General features: G+C 41.6%; 1 protein-coding gene across 3 annotated transcripts in view; it reads right to left on the bottom strand.

Moving 5' to 3' along the window:
* The window catches only part of NRK (Nik related kinase), a 74,367-nt gene that overhangs the window by 44,152 nt on the left and 9,821 nt on the right, over nt 1-20,394 (bottom strand). For all 3 annotated transcript variants that reach the window (XM_088151769.1, XM_088151770.1, XM_088151768.1), the window contains exons 3-9: nt 13,043-13,099; nt 9,288-9,413; nt 6,583-6,693; nt 5,311-5,401; nt 3,818-3,948; nt 1,622-1,676; nt 274-352 (exon numbers count right to left, since the gene is read on the bottom strand). In XM_088151769.1, the coding sequence (XP_088007895.1) occupies nt 274-352; nt 1,622-1,676; nt 3,818-3,948; nt 5,311-5,401; nt 6,583-6,693; nt 9,288-9,413; nt 13,043-13,099 (650 nt within the window). The remainder of the gene's footprint in view (nt 1-273; nt 353-1,621; nt 1,677-3,817; nt 3,949-5,310; nt 5,402-6,582; nt 6,694-9,287; nt 9,414-13,042; nt 13,100-20,394) is intronic.

Here is a 20,394-nt window from a genome sequence, read left to right as displayed (position 1 = left end):
AATATAAGGAGTTGGCATAGCATAGATGCTGGTTGGAGTCAGTCATTGTGTTACACTATGCTTTGTTTATTTAACAGACCATAATTTGCAGGGTTCCTGCAGCATTCTAAGCCCACTTCACATACTAAGCCCCCAATCAACCACATTCTGGTTTAGAAAGACTTCAATCTGAAGGATGTGATGAGATTGCAACTGTGGAGGGCCCAAACAAACCCTCCCAACCATAACGAGAGACAACTACATATTGATTATCATTTAAATCAAATCCTTTACCATTTCCTGGATTTCAGTTTAGGAGGGGGGTTCCGTGGAATGAGAAAGAGAGCTCTCATGGGATGCATATCGCACAAAGCTACAATAAAAACACATGAACACACATAAGAGGTTAAAAAACACTTTGAACCTGGTTTATGTCCCCACCACCCATCACCATTGCTTAACTTCTCTAGGCTTGATGACTGCAACTAATCCTGCATGGAGAGACACTAAAAAGCCCTTGGCAAAGCAGTCTGAAAGCTCCTTCTAAACTATTTTGTGATGGTCTACTCATGTGCACAGAAATTCCCCACATGGGGTTAGCACTGGCCCTTGCAGTTTATAGCAACACCAGACTGTTCAGGCAGCCCCAGTGCTCTCCTGTGATCGCCCAGGGCAGTCCTTATCTTCTTTTCAGCCCATATTATAAACACTCTTATGACCATCCTTTGAATTCCAGAAAATGACCCTTTTTTTCTGCTTTATCCATCACAGAGCCAAAGGATATAAACAGTATTCTTTCCTCTCCCTTATGTGCTCATGTGCCCAACCCAGCTTTGATCAATCGTCGCTGGAACCCCAGGGAAGGTGCTGGCGTCTAAGAGGTAGGGACAGGAAAGAGACGCTATTGGCTGGGCATCCACTAATCAACATCTTCAGAATATTATTTTCCCCACCGATACAGATTCATTTTATTTGCCAGACAAGGCAACACATTACTCACCAAGATTTGCATGTCTAAACTGGCCTGACCTTGACGGTAAGAAGCTGAAAGTGTGAACCAAGCTCAGCTGAAAAGCTCGCCTTTGCAATTTGGTAATGCAACACTAATAATTCCAACTCGGGAGTTTGATCTGGGCCAGCCAATCTATGTATGCAAGTCTTCACTTGCTCTTACAAGCATGAAAAGTTGAACATGCACGTGTGAAACATCTTTCTCCCTTGCTTGATCCGTCCTGCACTTCTTTCTTTTAGCAAGACAAATGCATTGGCAATTTTCATGAGGCATGATTTCCTCCAGCTGTCGAAGCCTTGTTATTTCCATACCGGTCTGTATCATTTGATGCAGAAAACCACAACTCTTGCAGCTGCAACACAGTGTGGGGGCAGGAGGAGATTTTGTGGTGTAGAAGCCACACAATGGCTTCAAAAAGGGGTGAGAATTGGACACATGAATATATACTGAGTAGCAGACCATTTTTTTTTCTTTTAACAAGAGCATGGTCAGTTGGGGACAGCATCCTTTGGTGCAAATAAAATGAAACGGTCATTCTGTTTAAAGCTCAGGTGGTCACATGGCCAGAAGCTGCCTGCTGATAATACACCCATCCAACACGCAATGGACAGTGAGATATTGCCAACTTACGGGGAGCCCCTTCCGCCATTTCTATCGCCGTGATGCCTAATGACCACAAGTCACTCTAGAAAGAAAAAGGCTTTGATGAATGAAAAACAATAATCAAAAGGATGTCAGACCCTTTCCTGGGCCTCCCGCCACAGCCAAATATATTTGCCTATATCTGCAAGACAAAAAAAGTTCCATTACTTCCTAGCGGGAATTTCCAAAGAAAACAGGCCAAGTTTCAATTCAGCAATTTTAATGGCCCAGTTCAGGATGAACGAAGCAGCTTACCCCCATGTAGATTAGTAGCTCAGCTGCCTTGTAAGAGCCAACGGTTGGAGTCACGCAGGGAACTAAAATGTGGCTTGCTTTTGTTGAACCTGTCATGTGAACCCAAGCAACCCTCCTTTGACTTTCTAGTCAGGATTCCCTACTTCCTCACACAGTGGCTATATTCACAATCATCTGAATGGAACCACATTTTAGCCCAGTGCATTGTGGTTGTGGGGCTTGTTTAGGGCTTAATGTATTGTGTGAAGCTAGATGACTAGATTAATTTAGGAAGCCATAGTTTAGTTAATCATGGATATGCACAGCAGGTGAATATCCTGAGCTACTAATCTACATGGGGGTGAGCTGCTTCGTTCATCCTGAACTGGCCCATAGCCAATATATTTCAGGCAAAAAAAGGGACACAGGCTTGAAAACCATACCAGATCCACTTGTTTAATCTGTGCATTTTCACAGAGGTTGGGATACAATTTACATAGGCACAACATAGCCTAGCTAATAATCAGTGTGACCAGCATGGTAGAACATCCTTAGCTAGCCAGTAGTCATGCCTGCTGCAATCCAGTACAGCAGCAGGGCATCAAATCAGGGAACACTTACAGTGAAAACCTTTTAGTATCTTCTTCCCTCCCTTCCCCACCAAATAGTTTTTATTAGCAATATGCCTATATTTTAGGAAGATGCTCACTTTGCAGACATTTCAGAAGAGTTTTTAGATTCACACAAATGCATCCCCCTTCTGCTACTCATTAAAGCAGCCCCATCTTTTCCTGGGTTTTTGTGCATGCTTGAAAGTGGACACAGCTCCTTTAATGAGTAGCCGAGAGATGCTGAGCCCATGCAAAGTTGGAAGCCTGTCTTCCAGACCACTTTTGAAGCATCCTTGGCTCTACTGTATATCTGATTTACGGTATCAATATGTAGCTCCAAACTGGAGCAAAGCATAGAAAGAAGGCAGCTGGTATCGGTCAAGGAGGAAGAAATGAAAGAAAGGAGATGGCCTGCCATCTTGACTGATGCCATGGGGAGAAAGAGGGGAAAAGGGGGAAAATCAGCATGAAGCACATAAGGTGATGAGACAGAAATGACAACAGTCCAAAAGTCCAGGAAGGCTGGATTTCAAAGAGAATAAAAGGCAGTTTTTATGAATGAAGGCCAGGCCGTGCTAAGGAAAGCAGCTGATTTTGAGAAAAAAGAGGAAAGAAGAATGGCCTTTTTTTTAAAACAGAATATGCTCAGCCATGTGTGCCTGTCTATGTCTGAAAGAGAATTTGGAAAGTGAGAATCACTAAACCTTCTATTCACTTTTTTGCCTATGTTAGGAAAGCGATATTCCTGCCTGGTGCATTCAATCCACAGAATATTTCATAACATAGGCAGTGTCTTGTAACCTAGAAACTTTCCATCCGTCTTCCCCAATTTTTTTTAAAAAAGGATTTAAATTGCCCGACAATATTTTTTTTTTTCAAATACAGATCGGTCTGGCTTTCATTCTTCTGCAGGTAAGTGTTTCTGCTGAAGGCTTTTAAAATGCCAATTCTCCTAGATAGATAGATAGATAGATAGATAGATAGATAGATAGATAGATAGATAGATAGATAGATAGATAGATAGATAGATAGACAGACAGACAGACAGACAGACAGACAGACAGACAGACAGACAGACGTGCGCACACACACAAAAATGCCTTAAGGCTACAGCTGTTTGCATAAAACTTTCTGTACTGTGCCTTTTTTCAACCCCCCCCCTCCCCACCCAGGAGATTTTTGATCTGGGAAAAATGAATGCTCACAGCCTTTATTCAATACTGGCATTGATACCCTTGCAAAGTTCAATTGGAGGAATTATTTTTTTCTCCTAATGAGAAGCGTATGATTCTTTTCTCTCGGCTTGGAATGGAGGAGAGAGGTCAAAGGGAAAACTTACTCGGTAGTCATATGTCGATTCTGGGTTTTCATCACAAGCAATGACTTCAGGGGCCATCCAATAAGGAGTCCCAATGAAAGTATTTCTCCTGCCAATTGTTCGGTCCAGCTGAGCGCTGACTCCAAAATCAACTGCAAAAGAGTCAGAAAGCAATAAATAAAGTGAGAGTCTGCATCAAATTGCATCACTGGTTGTAAAAAAGAGGATTAAGCTTCCAAAGTTTCAGGTTGAGTTGAAAATAATTAGAACCTCAATGTTTTGTCAACTCAATTTATTAGCCACGGAAGGAAGGAAGAAAGCAAGGAAGTGTGTGTGTGTGTGTAGAATAGTAAAGAAAGACAGTAAATACAAATGTAAATACATAAAACAAGTAATTATAAAAGCAGTAATCTCACTCACACACACACACACATATATCTCATTCATATAGTACAGAAAGCAAGTAAATATAAATGTAAATACATAAAGCAAGTATAAAAGCAGTAATCATATTATTATACAGTATATATATATATATATATATATATATATATATATATGATATACTGTATACAAAGCAGTAATCATATTTTTATACAGAGTGTGTGTGTGTGTGTGTGTATAGACACACACACACATACGTACACGAATAGTAGAGAAAGCAAGTAAATATAACTATAAATACATAAAACAAGTATAAAAGCATTAACACAGTTCCCCAAACTTTGAGAACTGTGGATTACATATAGGTAGAGAACAAGCCAGGATTCAAAAGCAATTCGGTCAAAGGATGGTTCTCATTATATGAAGGGGACCACTGTTTTTTGAGCTCAGATGTCACAGAGAACTATGGCACGGCTAAAGTTGGATCCAGAAGTCTTCAGTCCCTCCCTTGCAGGCATAAAAGAGAAGGTGGGGAACTTCTGTACGCTGCAGCTTTTTCTCATAAGCAGCAGCTAGGGTTTCCTGCTATGTCTGAAGCGCTGCGGGGCTTACATGTGGCTTAGATTCCACTTGAGTTGCCCATGAGGTCGAAAAAGGAATATTCTAATTGTAACCATTAAACTGCACTCGATTGCTCATTCAGGCAGCTTAACACTCAATGTTAAATTTGACAAATGATGACACCCGTGTAGCCATCCAGAAAACTGTGCCTGATTTAAGAATTTCACAAAAGTTGAAATCCTTAAAAGTACCCGCAACCTCTGAGAATTCCCATAGAGGGACAGGAAATACACATTGCTGATTTCTTCCCTCTTCAGGGGCACGCTCCAAAAATACCATAAATATGGTACAAATGCAAATGCAGTAAGTGTTTTGTGCAAAGGAGCAGCAACAGCTTCTACAAAAAGAAAAGGTTTTTTACAAAAAAAAGTGGGGCGAGAACTTAGAAGAAAAGTGACAATACTTCAGTTATTTTATGACAGGCTTGTGACATTTAAGACAATCTGGGCTGCTCATTATTCAGTCGCCTATAATAGTCTGCACAAAAACCAGAAGGATCACATACATACCTAATTTCACTTCAGCATTTTCTGTTAGCAGCACATTCTGCCCTTTAATATCTCGGTGGATAACATGGTTAGCGTGCAAGTGTGACAGACCCTAGAAGAAAGATTACCCAGCTTTAACTTTCTTGCCTGTTTCTGCTTCTATTCAAAGTAGAAGGAACTTTGATCTTGGCTGGTCCAAAGCTACATCATGGAAGAAAAGGGAATCTGACTCTTGTGCCCACCATTTCCTGCCTTATCTTTCATTTCCTCTTCATTTACAAGAACATCTCCCTAGAAAACAAGAATGATTGGCATGGGAGAGGGTGTACCAGCCCACCAAAAGAGGTAAGCCTGATTTTAATCTGATTATTTCAATAAGGAGCGTAAGCCGCTGAAAGTCATCTTTCAGCTCAGTGGCATACTGTCGTGGTTTGAAGGAAGAACCTTGAGGAACAGGAGGAAGAACCACAACCAAAACAATGGTCAGATAAGAGACATCTGAGTCCAAAGCAGGAGTGGGAATTTGAGAAAGCGTCTCAGACTTGACCCTCCTTACTTCTCATGAAGATAAAGGGAGGGAGGGAGGGAGGGGGGGCGTGTAGATTCTGTTACTGTAACCTTATAATAAAAGTAGTCATAACCTTCCTAACTTTGGTTTCCTTGTCTGGTCTACCTTGAAGGGCTGATAGTATACACTCTAATAAGTAAGTAAATTTGCTAGAGAAGGTGGTGGAAAGTAACCTGACCAGTTTGCCGTCTGCCACATGGGCTATTTGTGATTGCTCATGTTTACCAGGGTGGCCATTTTGTGAGACTCCTACGTACTCTTGAGACTCCAAATGTGTCTGCTGACCAAAATGATCAGAGACCTTTGTGCTTCTGCAATCAAGGGCCCTCCTCCAAAGGTCTGTTAAGTGAAAAGTCAAATGTGGTGGGTGGGAGGTTCAGTTATTACAAATAGATTTGGAAAAAGGGAAGGAGGAACTGTAGGAAGTAAAACTTCCTACCTAGAATAAGAACCTTCCCCAACAGGTGCCTTCAAGAGGCATTAAGGTGCAACTCCACAATTCCCACCAGCTAGTGAATGGAGAAGGTAGATGTGAGTCATCATCTAAACCTTTGGAAGGACTCCAGGTTGACTTTCTCTGCAATAAATCAATACAATATATGCAATATATACTATAGATCCCCTGATGCCTGGATAACCTGACCACAAGGTATGGAAGATATATGCTTGTAATTTCAGATTCAGCCTTGATACTTCATTCAAAATTTCAACAAAAGGATACTTACTCTGAGGACCTCTCTGCAGATGTATGCAATCCAGTCTTCCTTGAAAGAATTCCCTTTTGTCTTCTTCACTAAATCTGTTACAGACCCAGCCCCACAATATTCCATTACCAGCTGGGGAATTGAGAAACAAAAATAAAAGCAAAAACAAAATTATTGTTGTCCAATCCAGAGAGTTTATCTGTACATCTTCTAGATGGCTGTACCCTAGGTAGAGGCAACTATAAAAATTGCCCTATTCTCATGAAAACCATTTGCTTTATGCTTGAACAGCTGTATTCAATGCTAAGACTTCCAGAGTAAACCATAAGTAAATCCAGCCATCCTGCTAAGCCATAGTTTCTTGACTAAACCACTACTGGCTGGATTCTAGATCACAGTAAGCCATATATTGTGGTTTACAAACTATAAGGATCGAGGTCACGCCATATGCTAAGCTACACCCAAGCAAATCATTAAACGGGTGAGTGTGATATTTAATCCAGCTTTGGTAACTCTCTTCCTTGGTAATTTCAAATTTGGAAAATGATGCCTTGCCTCAGTTATTAACAAGTATTTCTTTTATTTACTGATTCAGTCATTTTGATCCTGCCTTACTTCCAATGACTCAAGGAAGCTTACAAGAAGGTCAGTAGGATCAGAATAAAATAAAACCACAAACTAACCCAGGAAAGGAAACATTATAACCACAACCCAGATGCACTGCCTGCATCAAAACTCTTTGGAACTAGGTTTAGACTTGCTTTATAAAGCAACAACAGTAGAGTCTCATTTTAATGGACCTCAGTTTAGTGTACTTCAGATTTAACAGACAAAATCTGCTGAATTTTGGAGGGTCATCACAGATAAGACTGCCCAGTGGCTGGTCTGCTGATGTCCTCCGCCTCTCTCCTGGATGCCTCTAGAAGTTTCTTGGATCAAACTTTTGGGTTATCTTTCTCAATCCAGGGTTCCTAGGCTCTGGTCCACAGCCTTCACAAGGCCTTTCAACTGCAGCTCATCTTTGACATGCGGACCCGCCACTCCACCACCTTCAACCATAGCCCTGGGGTTCAAATGTCTATGGTTTGGGCTATCTTTTGCTCCTTGGCTGTGAATTGGGGCTTCTTTTTCTTTTGTTCTAGTTTGGGGCCCATTTGTTATTTAACAGACGCTTGACTTTAATGGACACACCCTGTTAGCCTATTACGCTGTTTGAACTGTATCTGTACAAATAAATTTTGGAGAGTTCCCAAAAGAACAATCTGTCAGCACGTTTGTATTTTCTTAATCAAAGCCACCAGAGTCTGATAATTTTTTGAAGTCACTTTCTTTCTCCTTAGAGAAACCCCTTTTGTCATGTGTACAAACCCCCTCAGCAAAAAAGGAATTGGAAATGGACAGTGAATTTCAGCGCACTCACCATACAGTATGCAATTTAAATATTGGCATTAAAAACAAGCATGCACGCATAGAGAATTAGTTCCTTAAGTTCCTCCTCCCCCCATTGTAACTCTTTTAACAATAACTACAGCAATATTCTAAGGGCTCAAACACCAATTGCTTCCATTAGATTCTTTTGCTCTAATCACAATTACTAATTTCACGGACAACTGTGCAAAACGACAATTACAGCAGCTATCAGTCAGCTTCCAGATGGTCAATAACTGTGGCCAATCTCCCAGTGCAACCACAAAATTATAAGATTAGTGAAAGACCTGAAGACTACAGAGAATGCAGCGTTCTGCATTTTGGCATGATCTGCAATGTCTAAATCCATGGCTGATAAGGCTCTAGACAAAATACTCACTGGAGTCTTATCCACTCACACACAGTTTTCTCAGCCCCCTCCAATCTCTCCCTGAGCAGTCCTAACTTTCCCCCCCTCCCATTTTATCAGGCACCTGGCATCCATAAGAGATACTACAAAGCAAGGATTCGGTCCTATCTTGGTGTCTTCTTCTAGAAAAGGAAGGAGCAGTATAGAGGACAGGATCTCTATTATTATTTTTTTTCAAAAAAGACACATGTGACATGAAGTTAGGAACCAGCTACAAGGCCCTCAACCTGAGCCTAGTAGCCTAATTCTGGCTGCACAAAGATGCAGTCCTATCTTCCATATACTCAGATTAACAGAACTCAATTGTTTTGTTAAGACTGTATGCTACAACTAAACAAAAAACAAACAACCCCACATTATTATGGCTTAAGGAGATTGCCTAGTTAGCACATACTGAAACAGTGGCTGGGTTCCCACAAAGAACCCATTGTGGCCTTGGTCTAGGAAGATGTGTGAAGATGGTACACTAAAAATACCTGCATCAAGGATCCGTAGTGATCCATAAAGACCACAAGCAAGCATCAGTAGGGCACCTTCTCAACATATCTTGATGCAGTGGTAAACACAGACAAGTGCACCTAAATGCAACTCTGCATATGTGCCTACTGGTGACACCGGGGAGTCTGGAGGAAAGTCGCAAACAGAACTAAGCTGTGGCGGAGAAACACAAAACACAATAAGACAAAAGTCAGCTGGGAGTTTTCTGCAGCTTGCTCATCTTTCTGCAAACAACTGAGAATTTCTCTTACTTAACTGGAACTCAGAAAGAATACAATTCAGTCAACTGGGGAAGCAATCCAAGAACAGAGTAGTTCCTAAACGGGAACTGAGAGTAACTAAACTTCCAAATAACTATATTAAGTACAGGCAAAGAGAAGGAGAGACCTACCCATAGCTGGTCATCCTGACCTGCAGGACTTTTCTTTACAAAAGCACCATAATAGGTTGCGATGTTCCGATGATGGGAATACTTCTTCAGCATGTTAATTTCCAGTTTGATTTCTTCTTCCTCATCCTAAAATAAACAAAAGTGTGGGATGTGAGAATATAGGTGACAATATTTGGGAGCTTCCCCAGGATCCTGACTTGAGACCAAGGAAGGACTCAACCACTTTCTGCTTGTCTTATTTTGGTGCACCCAAAACTCTGGGCAGATATTAGTCTGGCTTATTATGTGACATAAAGAGCTCTGGCATGTGAAGGAGACATTGGCTGCTTGATGTACATAATTGTTGGGCCCAAATGGTTGGTGCCTACATTCATAAATTATTCTGAAACTCACTACACATTAATATGCAAAATATACACTGGCATAGCCAAACGTTGAGTTAGCATTCTTCTTTTTTTCACCCATACAAATGGTATGCATGTGAACAACTGGCTCTAAACACACTCATTTATCATCTTACACAAATTCTTTTATTACTGAATCGGTGCTAATTGAACATCAGTGTTGTGGAATAGATACAGATTGCACTCAAAAAAATCCACACTGTTCACTAGGTAGGGCATATGGAAAGATATCAAGGCAAAACAATCAGTGTACAATCAGCTGAGTACTAGCAGTTCCACAGCCTTTTCCAATTTCACTGAGAGATCAGAGCGGGATCTGCTGCACTGAATAATAGTTCCTCCCATCCCAGGGCTGATCCCACCTTGATTTCAGATTCAGTCCCCATGTTCAACTAAGAGCTAGCAAGACTAGATGTCATTTGGCCAGGGTCTCCATACTGAGATAAGGTCAAGAGGCACAATCTGAGGTTCCAGGTTATCACCTGAGGAGAAACAGGACACCTAGAAATAAAATGAGGAGGCCAGGATGATCCTGGGGGATAAGAATGTACTGTAGTCTAGAACAGGGGCATCCGATTAACAAACATAGGGCTGCCTCTGATGCATCTACCAGAGCCTTGCAAACTTGTCATGAATATATTATTAATGGGACAGAATGTGGATATTATTGAATCCACGGAGACAATAATATTAACAATATTTAATTCAGTGTTTCTCAACCTTGGCCACTTGAAGAGGTGTGGACTTCAACTCCCAGAATTCCCCAGGGAATCTCTAAGGCAAAGTAATAGACTGTCAGCCCCACTAGGTAGACCAGATCAGGAAATCAACTCCACAGGAGGGCTAAAGCTATTTTGATTGAGACTGGCTACCATAACAGGATCTTGCAAGTTTAATTCTGGATTGAACCTCCTCCTCCTTCTTATACGCCAGTGAATCAGGGAGGCATCTGCCTGCACCATTCTGAATATGATCTCATTTCCCAGGGCTTAAAGAATGTTTCAGCCCCTCTTGCCTATGTAATGGTTCTTGCACATTTCCATCAAAGTCATCTTCCTTACCTCTACATCAGTGTTCCTCAACCTTGGCAACTCTAAGATGCGTGGACTTCAACTCCCAGAATTCCCCAGCCAGCATGCCTGGCTGGGGAATTCTGAGAGTTGAAATCCACACCTCTTCAAGTGGCCAAAGTTGAGAAACACTGATTTAATTAATCTCATTTTAATCTCATTAATCTTAGTGGAAAGGGAACTAAATGTGTTTTTTTTCTTCTCAGCCCTCCTTCTTGGTCCTACAAACGCAGCTCACAGCCAGAAAGTAGTTGGTATTCTTGATGCACAAGATACTATAAACTTCTGGCATCTTCAATATTCCCGACTATATGAAACGTACAGTGCTGGAGATTATTTACACTCAACCCCATGCATTTCATTTGGCATTAAGCCAGCCCACAACACCAGCCTGAAACTCCAGCGTTCTCAGCTCCTCTCATCAGAACCATTTCCCCTCCATCAAAAGAAAGCAACCAAGCTTCAGTCTTGCCAAGAAGCATCCAGCCTTTTTTTTTTTGCTTTATCAGATACCAGGAAGCGAGGTTTGCAGAACCCAGATTCACTCTCACATCCAGGCGCTGCAAGTGGAAAGTTCCCACACCCCTCCCAGAAACGCACTCCTGAAGTGGGTCTGCCTGGCAGATGGGTTGATTATCCTCTGGTGACCACCATCACATCTTGCTGCCTGAGCAGCTCCCGATAAACCAGCTGAGCAGATCAAAGCTGAAGATCAAGAGGGACCAGAAGCAGCAGCTGAAGTTTTGCCAGCCTCTTTGGAAGACACAGCAAATGCATTTTAGGATCTCTGCTTGCAAGGGCAAAATCTGAAGCTGCTCTCTTCAGCTCTGTGATTCGGGATGCTTAGAAAGCAGAACAACTGCAGTTAAAATCTATTCCCTTCCCTCTGCCTTTCAAAAATGGGGAGGGGGGATCAAAAAAGGAGAAATGGTACCTACAACTTCTCCTGGCCTCAGCATTGCCAACATGGTTCCTCTGCCCTCAATTCCAAAGAGCAAAGAGGCTGGTTTGTGAGAGACCAGGACGTTATGAAAACCCAGTAGGGGCGAGAGAGTAAGCCAACAGGAAACCTATTTGCTATCTCTAGAAACAGATAATCATCCAGAAATAAGAAGGAAGAAACTCTTCTGCTTACTACAAATCAGCAAAAAATACATGAGCATCTTCAACCACTGTAGTCCAATTGCATCATCACAATGGAATCCTAGACCAGGGGTCAATCAAACTAAGTAAACAACATGCTTTTGCAAAAAAAAAGCAGGGTGCGAAGAACTGAATTGATATCGAGCAGAGGGCTTTCTCCCATAAATAAAACATGATTTGAATACCTGAACTGGTCCCTTCATAGCCTTCCCACTAGATAATTGATGTTATAACTCACCAGGATACTTCCAGATTTGTCTGTGTAGAGCAGTGTTCCTCAACCTTGGCAACTCTAAGATGCGTGGACTTCAACTCTCAGAATTCCCCAGCCAGCCATTCCCCATGCTGGCTGGGGAATTCTGGGAGTTGAAGTCCACGCATCTTAGAGTTGCCAAGGTTGAGGAACACTGATGTAGAGGTAAGGAAGATGACTTTGATGGAAATGTGCAAGAACCATTACATAGGCAAGAGGGGCTGAAACATTCTTTAAGCCCTGGGAAATGAGATCATATTCAGAAATGGTACAGGCAGATGCCTCCCTGATTCACTGGCGTATAAGAAGGAGGAGGAGGTTCAATCCAGAATCAAACTTGCAAGATCCTGTTATGGTAGCCAGTCTCAATCAAAATAGCTTTAGCCTGCGTGTGGAGTTGATTTCCTGATCTGGTCTACCTAGTGGGGCTGACTTGGAAGCATAATATCAGCAAGATTTTGCCTGGGAGATTCCCTGGGGAATTCTGGGAGTTGAAGTCCACACATCTTAAAGTCGTTAAGGCTGAGAAACACTGATCTAACCATTTAATAGGCTCCCTACTTCCTTGGGATCCCCAAGCCCGATGGCACTTCCAAGTTTTGAGGGCCTTCCAGAAGGCCAAGAGGGGCGGGGCCAATCTCACCTTGGGGGGCATGATGTTCCAGAGATCTGGGGCCATGGATCCCACCAAACAAAACTCCTTGGCTGACAGGACCCGCAATACGCCCCTTCTTCTGGATAATAAACCCTCCCCTTAACTTTGCTGTCTGGATTCCATTAATTGTGTCAATCTCAAATGCCACAATTCATCATCTTTGGGTGGGTGCTTTGGGGAAAACATTCTTCATTTTTTTTCCAGCCGAGCCAAGCCAAGTCTTTGCTCACCTCGGTCACATTCATAACCTTGATTGCTGCAAGCTGTCCTGTCTTCACATGGCGACCCTGGGAAGGGAAAAACAAAGCAAATAAAGCCATCACGTAAGCCTAACGATGCAGGGTGAATTGCCTTTATAAACCAACGAATTCAATCAATCACTTTGAAATACATTACTATAAACTGGAGTGTTAAAGCTGGATCCAGTGCAATGAAAGCAATTTGCACTACACCTAACAGGAAATCAATATCCAGCTGCTAGAGTGATGTGCAGCAATGGGGACAGCATGACCATCTATAGCAAAGTGAGCCTCCCCTGTGCAAACAACTGGATTTCCAATCAGAATCTTTTTATGAATCTGATCAATTATACTCCTCTGCTAAGGTTGGTTTTGTTTTGTTGTGATTAGTTTGAGAATGAGGCCCTTCAGTGATTAATAATCCGTTTTGCCAAAAGAAAATCTTCAGTTCAACCATGCTCAACAATGGTAGATAACAGAACTGCTTCCCCCATCAAATGAGACTTTCTTCCATAGGAGCTTCAAAGCATTTAATCTACAGCATTTCCTCCATTAAGTTCCTACTTCATATTAGATGGTTCCTCTAATCGCAATCTTGATCATTCCTTCACTCTCCCAAGTTTATTTTTTCTTTTTCTTTTGGAATAACCTGCAAGTCGAAATAGAAGACATTGACTGGATCTGACCCAAACAAGGCAAGTATGCATATTCGAAAAATCCAAATGTTTTCCAGACATTTAGATTTTTTGAATTCTTAGTTTCTAGAATTCTTAATTCTTAATTCTAGAAACTAAGGAAATAGCTGCCTTTATCTGATCAGATTATGTCAGGCTTTCATTACTAGGATTCAGCAATAAATCATAGAGTTCCCAACACTTCGCAGCTTAGCTTGACTTTTCATCTTCACTTGGCAGAAGGCTCACAGATGATCTGGCTAGATTGCAATCTTTATTGCAGACTAGAATTGAGCCATATGGCACAGCTGATTTCCCACTACAGTGCAAAGATGCCATGTATTTCCAAAGGTTTAAATTCCTGGCTTCTTCCTTCCAAATTAATGGATCCTTGTTGGGGCACTCAAAGACCTTGAAGTTGGGAGGTTATGATCTGTTTACATAATGGTCATGTCAAGCCAGGAAACTGTTGGTTCCCATCTCACCAGCCTTAATTCTTCCAGATTATTTTATTCATTAAGTCTAGAATTGCCTACTCTGAATGGCAAAGACTCTCTAGAACTGTGGACAAAGAAAGATCTCATATATCACCTGGTTCAATCCTTTTCAGTAGTGATCCTGGAGGACTGATAAAGTGACATTTGGCACTTCAAACACATCTTCTCCTATGGAACTCTCAACCTTCCATGTATTGTACCCCAACCTGCCAAATGCTAGGGCTGTGTATTAACTTGGATTTGATTTCTAAATACCATAATGGAGCCATGCCTTTTCCAAGGAATGTTATCCTGGGAAAAGACCGCTGTTTTAAGGGGCTGCAGACAAGGCCTACTTCCATGGCCAAAGCATCTTTGGGAGATGACAGTTGAAGCACTGCATTCTGGAGAAGACTCCTGAGAATACCATGGACAGCCAAGAAAACAAACAAAGGGATCAACAAACAAATCAACCCAGAGTTCTCACTCAAGGCACAACTGACCAGGCTCAAATTAGTGTACTTTGGACACATTATGAGAAGACCCAGCTTTCTGGAGAAGGCTCTAATTCTGGGAAAGGTGGAAGGAAACAGAAGAAGAGGATGCATAACAGCAAGGTGGATGGACTCAGAATGGTGATGCGTGCTCTGTTGGAAGACCTGATTAGGGACAGATCATTATGGAGAAAAATCTATCTATGTGGTTCCTAAGAGTCAGCACCAACGTGATGGCATATAATCAACCAATTTCTATACTAGATGCTTTCCAAATTCCATATCTGAACTACCAGATTCTGTCTGCTTAAGAATCTGGCAGTCTTAAATCCTCCCAGGCTGGCTGACATCTCATTTATTGGGTGAGCGGTTTTTTGTTTTGTTTTTTTAATTGTTAGCTTGCCTTGAAGGTCAGTTGCTAGATAAAAAAGCAAGATATGCTGATTTTAAATAAAAGCCCCAGGAATGAAATGCCCTTTTCTTTTTTTCCTTCCTCGTTCTAACTGCTCAAAACCAGTTGACCAACACCGCCCACCCCAAAGAAGTGCTATTTTCCCCAAGAAAAATAGAGGACAGATTGAGCATATTTGAATATGTTAATGTATTATTTGAGAAATATGGCTACTAGCACATTGGCAGCAAGGAAACTAAGAGCTGGGGAGTTGATATAAGCATAGACCAGTGTTTCTCAACCTTGACAACTTTAAGACGTGTGGACTTCAGCTCCCAGAATTCCCCAGCCAGCATTGCTGGCTGGGGAATTCTGGGAGTTGAAGTCCACACGTCTTAAAATTGCCAAGGTTGAGAAACACTGACATAGATTGTACTAAAGAAGGTTTTATCCTTACGATAGAGGATTCTGAAATTCTATTCCCTGAATAAGATCACCTACCAACCTGAGGTTCAGTATTACTTGGCCTCAATCTCAGAGTTTATCTCTTGGATAACTTTTCAAAAACCTCTATCCAATTTTGGGCAAATTCTCCAATACATCCTAACTTTGTTTACCATACCACCACCACCCCAAAAAAATTTTGGATGGTTATTTTCAAAGAGACATGGGTGACCATAGAGGAGGGCAGGGAGACAGAACAATGATCTTCTCCAACTTCCTTAAAATTACTCAGGATCTACACCGAGGTGCATCAGAATCTCTCCCTCACATACACAGATCGATGTTGCAAAATACTAGCTGTATCCCAGACACAGATTTGCCCTCAGTTTGTATTCAGCTGATGTCACAGTTTGTGTTCCTTTATAGGAAGCCATTGTTTTCAAATGTTTCCAGGCATTGAAAGTTTCACAGGGCAGTATGAAGTCCTTCCAGACAACCTGGCACCCTAATTTAAGTCCCAAACATTGCCTGGAATGAAATATTCTACTGATTTCCCTAGCCAGTTAAATCAAGACTCACCAGATCCCTGGAAAACCCTTCCACATGTTAATTTATTGAAAGTACTGGTCAGTGGTCGCAATAAAACGATTGAAAAAGAAAATGTATGGGACTTAAGCCTGACCCACTGGCTATTAAGGAAGTCGCATTAATACTGATAGGAACAATTCCTGGGAAATTACTTTAATGCAGTGCAGAGGTCTATGGCTAATTCTGGTTAATTAATAATACCCAGAGGGGAAAATACAATAGTTTAATACTTACACAGACATAAAAAAAGAGGATTACATTTCAATAAGTGGCGAATTTCTTAAGCTTTACAAAATTTTATACCACCTGTGATGACAGCTAATCAGGAAAGATTCATAGTTTTCTAGCTTTAATGAGATCTTCTGCCATCATGAATGGAGAAGTGCCCCCAGTGGGTTTAAAAAGACCAGCCCTTTGGCTTCAATTGTTTTTGGAGAAAACTTTTCAGGGAATCAACTCCAAAAGTCAGGATCCTCCTGCATTCTGCTTGTAAGGTGGGAAAGGTTTTGTCCTATGCCCCCCAAGGCAGGGAATGCCTACTTGACTCCTAATGGGCACCCAATCTCAGATACTATATCAGAGATTAGTTAAATCCCTGGATTGTCCTGCCCACACTTTGTCTTTTGAGATAATTTATATATTGGGGAGAGAAATCCGCTCTGGGGAGATATAGCCTCCAGTTCCCATAAGCCCCAGCCAGAACAGCCAATAGCTAAATTACTTTGATATACTACCAGCTGGGGAGAAAGGGACACAATTCACTAAGGGCCTCTAAGGAACATCTGGCAAGACATTAAGGAAGGCCTTTTTTAGGAAGATTCAGAGGTGGGACTTCTTCCCTGAAGCCAGAGTCAGAAGTTGGAAGTGGTCCCTTCGTATTTATCGTTGACTGTGCCAATCCAGTGGTATAATATAGCCTGCCCATCACCAACTATGCTGTTGTAAAGCCTTCTCCCTTCTTGTTCCTGCAGAAGATTCTAAGTTTTCTCCATCAAAAGTAGAACCACCCTCCCATTTGCTGGAGGGCAATGAAAGGGCAGCAAGTGACTTTTTTTTAATTCAATGTATTTATTCAGGCTGCCAAGAAATGAGAAAGACGTCTGTGGGATTGTCTTGAGTATCAGAACCTTCAACTGGAATCCGCCCTCCTGTAACTTAAGGTAATTATTCCACATTGTGTATTCTGGGATGACAGAAACAGATTTCAACCTTCTTCTGCACGAGGCTCCTTCATTCTGGAAAATGCAAGAATATCCCCTCTCCCAGTTTGTTCTTCTCAAGACTAAACTTTCTTTCAATCTCTCTTTGTCAGATTTAGTTATTAATCTCTTGGTCATCCTTTTTGCCCTTCTTGGAATCTATTTCAGCTTGTTTGAAATATTCTTAACATGTGGTATCCAGAACTGGACATTCTATTCACGATGGGGTCTGACCAATGCAGAATAAAATGGAATTCCTTCCTATGAGCTGGATACTAGACATCTGCAGTTGCCTTTTATTGCAGCCACATCATCTTATTGACTCATGTTCATTTTGTAATCAATTGCTCTTCCAAAATCCTTTTTCATAAGTCCAGTTGCTAAACCCGGTATTCCCATCTATACCTATGCTTTTGATGTCTGTTTCCCATGTGCATAATTATGCATGGGTCTCTTATGCAGTTTCCTTCTATTACCTTTAGCTCATTTCTCTAACTGATCAAGATCGTTCTGAATTTTATGTTAGCCCTCCCATCCAGTGCTGTGTCAGCTGCAAATCTGATACATGTTCCCTCTACTCTGTAACCCCTCCAGTTCTAAGCCATTAATAACAAACGTGGAAGTTGAGGGCCAGTAACTAAACCTTGGGCCATTGTGCTCAATACTTCTGCCTTTGCTCAAAAAAGGCCAAAGGAACTCACACTAGGACAATCTCAGCCTCAGACCGAAAGGATTTCTGATGCAGGCCCTGATATTAAGAGTTCCTCATTTTCAGGACTTTGACTTGCTCTGATCCACCAGGTTTTGGACTATCTGAATTCTTTCACTCTGTGAAACAAAATACTACCTCTTACAGATTTACATGTTTAGTTAGCAGGCTCCTTACCCACCATCCAAGATCTGTAATGAACCCTTGGAACTGAGTTACAAGTCACAAATACCAGAAAGGGGACAGAAACAGACAAAAAGAAGTCGAAAAGATTGGTACCAAAATGATTAAGAAGCTAAAGCTTGACACATTTTTATTCCCAAATCCCAAAGCTTAAATTTAGCAAGTGCACACCACAAAACCGAGGCTGCTAAAAACTGTCTTCAAGCAAAACTTGGCCTACTTCTCAACAACAAAAGTGGGTCATCTCTTTCCCACATATAAATCCAGGATGTAAACCTCATAGTGCCGCAGTGTCAAAAGCCTGCAACAATTCGCAATTTTATAGGTCAATCGAATCCATTTAGGTGAGACAGGAATTAACATAGCCGTGAAACATCTGAAGAAGCTAAGATAGACATGGAAGAAGTGAGTAGGGCTGCAAATAAATCAGAACAGAGGAAGAGAGTTGAGTCTAAGTATTACGGATGCCACATTATTGTAAGAGGATACAGGAAGGAATGTTTCCCCCCTATGTCTTTAGTTTTCCTGCACCTCTGCATCTGAAGCTGAGTCAGTAAAGACAAAAGAAGATTCCTTTTTCTTTTTTTCTGAATCAAAGAAGATGTAAGCAGTTGGCAACCCTTATCTAGAGGAAACAGTCAACAGATTGGAAGCTCAGCACCATAATAGAATTATTATTTTTTTCTTCCACCCTGTGTTCGTTAACAGGCTTTTCTCTTTCAGCACTTCCTGGGAAGTATTTTTTTAAATTTAGCCTTCAACTCTTGCCTGAGGCGCTGCTCTCCAGTTCAGGCCTCTACACGATAGATAGGTTGCTTCCACCCTTCATGATTTAAGAAACCCACAAGAAGCCTTCTGCTCTGACTTCTACCTCCTGCCCAATCATGAGCTCTCTTTTATGTTGGTCTTTCCTCTGCTCAGGAGAAAGGCTGCCTCCTGGATGTTCACCGAGATGCTTTTAGGCAAAACCCAGAAATATAGGAAGCAGGAAGACGTACTTTCCCCCAAACCACAAAACAGCTCCCAGGCTCAGAGGAGCCCCACCACACCAGCTCTTTAGCCTGCTTTGGATCCTCCTATTTGGATAGATGGGCAGAGCATGAAACAGTTGTAAGGAGTCCAGCAAGGCCTTGTGAAGACCACAAGCCTGCACAAGGCAACCCTTCCCTAATTCTGGCACAGAGCAGCCCTATCACTGGGCATTTGTTAAATGAAAAAAGAAGTTCTCCAAACTACTTGCTTTTGCTAGGTTAATCCATTTTCCCCACCCCCAAACAGACCTATTCCAACCCAGCTTCTCTTACCACCTTTAAGGCACTGCAGGATTGTACCCTATTGTAGCCAACATTCCCCAGTGCGGTTTTAAAGTCCAGATATCTTAGGAAGTCTGCCCTAAGTTATAAGCTGTGATTTACAAACAAAAGTTGGGGTCTCAGGCTGCATTAAGGCATACATTCCACAATGCACATTGTGGCTTTAGGACAACTGGTAGACCCAACCAAAGCCTCTGTTTTCACACCTGACTGGCTCCAAGTTGTATTTTTTTTTTTAAATTACTTTCAAATATCCATCTTGGATAAAAGCAGATTCCTGCTGTGATATGCCCAATCGCTTATTTTGGAACCAAACAGCACAAAAGTTGCACAATAACCACAAGAAACATAAGCGAGGAAGTGAACGTCAGCAAAACAGTTGGAAGGGATGTTCAACCATCAATCAAAGATGCTCAGAGCTTTATAATCAGATGGAATTAGTTACATTACAGCATCACACTCCCCAAAGACTTGCTTACATTAATCACTCGCTGCATTTGGATGCTTTGAGGTTTGGCTTAACAAACTGATATAGGAACCCGTTTCCTCTGCCAAACCATGTCCGCTTCACTTCTCCCTTTCCATCAACAGAGAAATCAGCCAGGAAGCCCTCATTAGCTATTATATCTAACGTTAAAATCATGGTTAATGACTTCCAAGCAAACTAGGATACTGTATCCAATTTTAATCCACTGTGATGGGGTTCCCTTATCATAGAAAGTCAAGATTTTTAAAATATATTTGGTTAAGCCAACAATGTTGATCAGGTTTGCACATAATACTAAGCCATATATAGTCAATTCATTGAGGCTAAGTTCACTGAACTAGCTAAGCCAAAATCAAACAGCCATTGTTTAGAGAATCCAATCACT

Source organism: Python bivittatus, unplaced genomic scaffold, assembly GCF_059951505.1.
Source record: "Python bivittatus isolate LINGU-HERP-01145 unplaced genomic scaffold, Pbiv_v1 ctg000670_np1212, whole genome shotgun sequence".
Taxonomy (NCBI): Eukaryota; Metazoa; Chordata; class Lepidosauria; order Squamata; family Pythonidae; genus Python; species Python bivittatus.
This window is presented reverse-complemented; position numbering and strand designations above follow the sequence as displayed.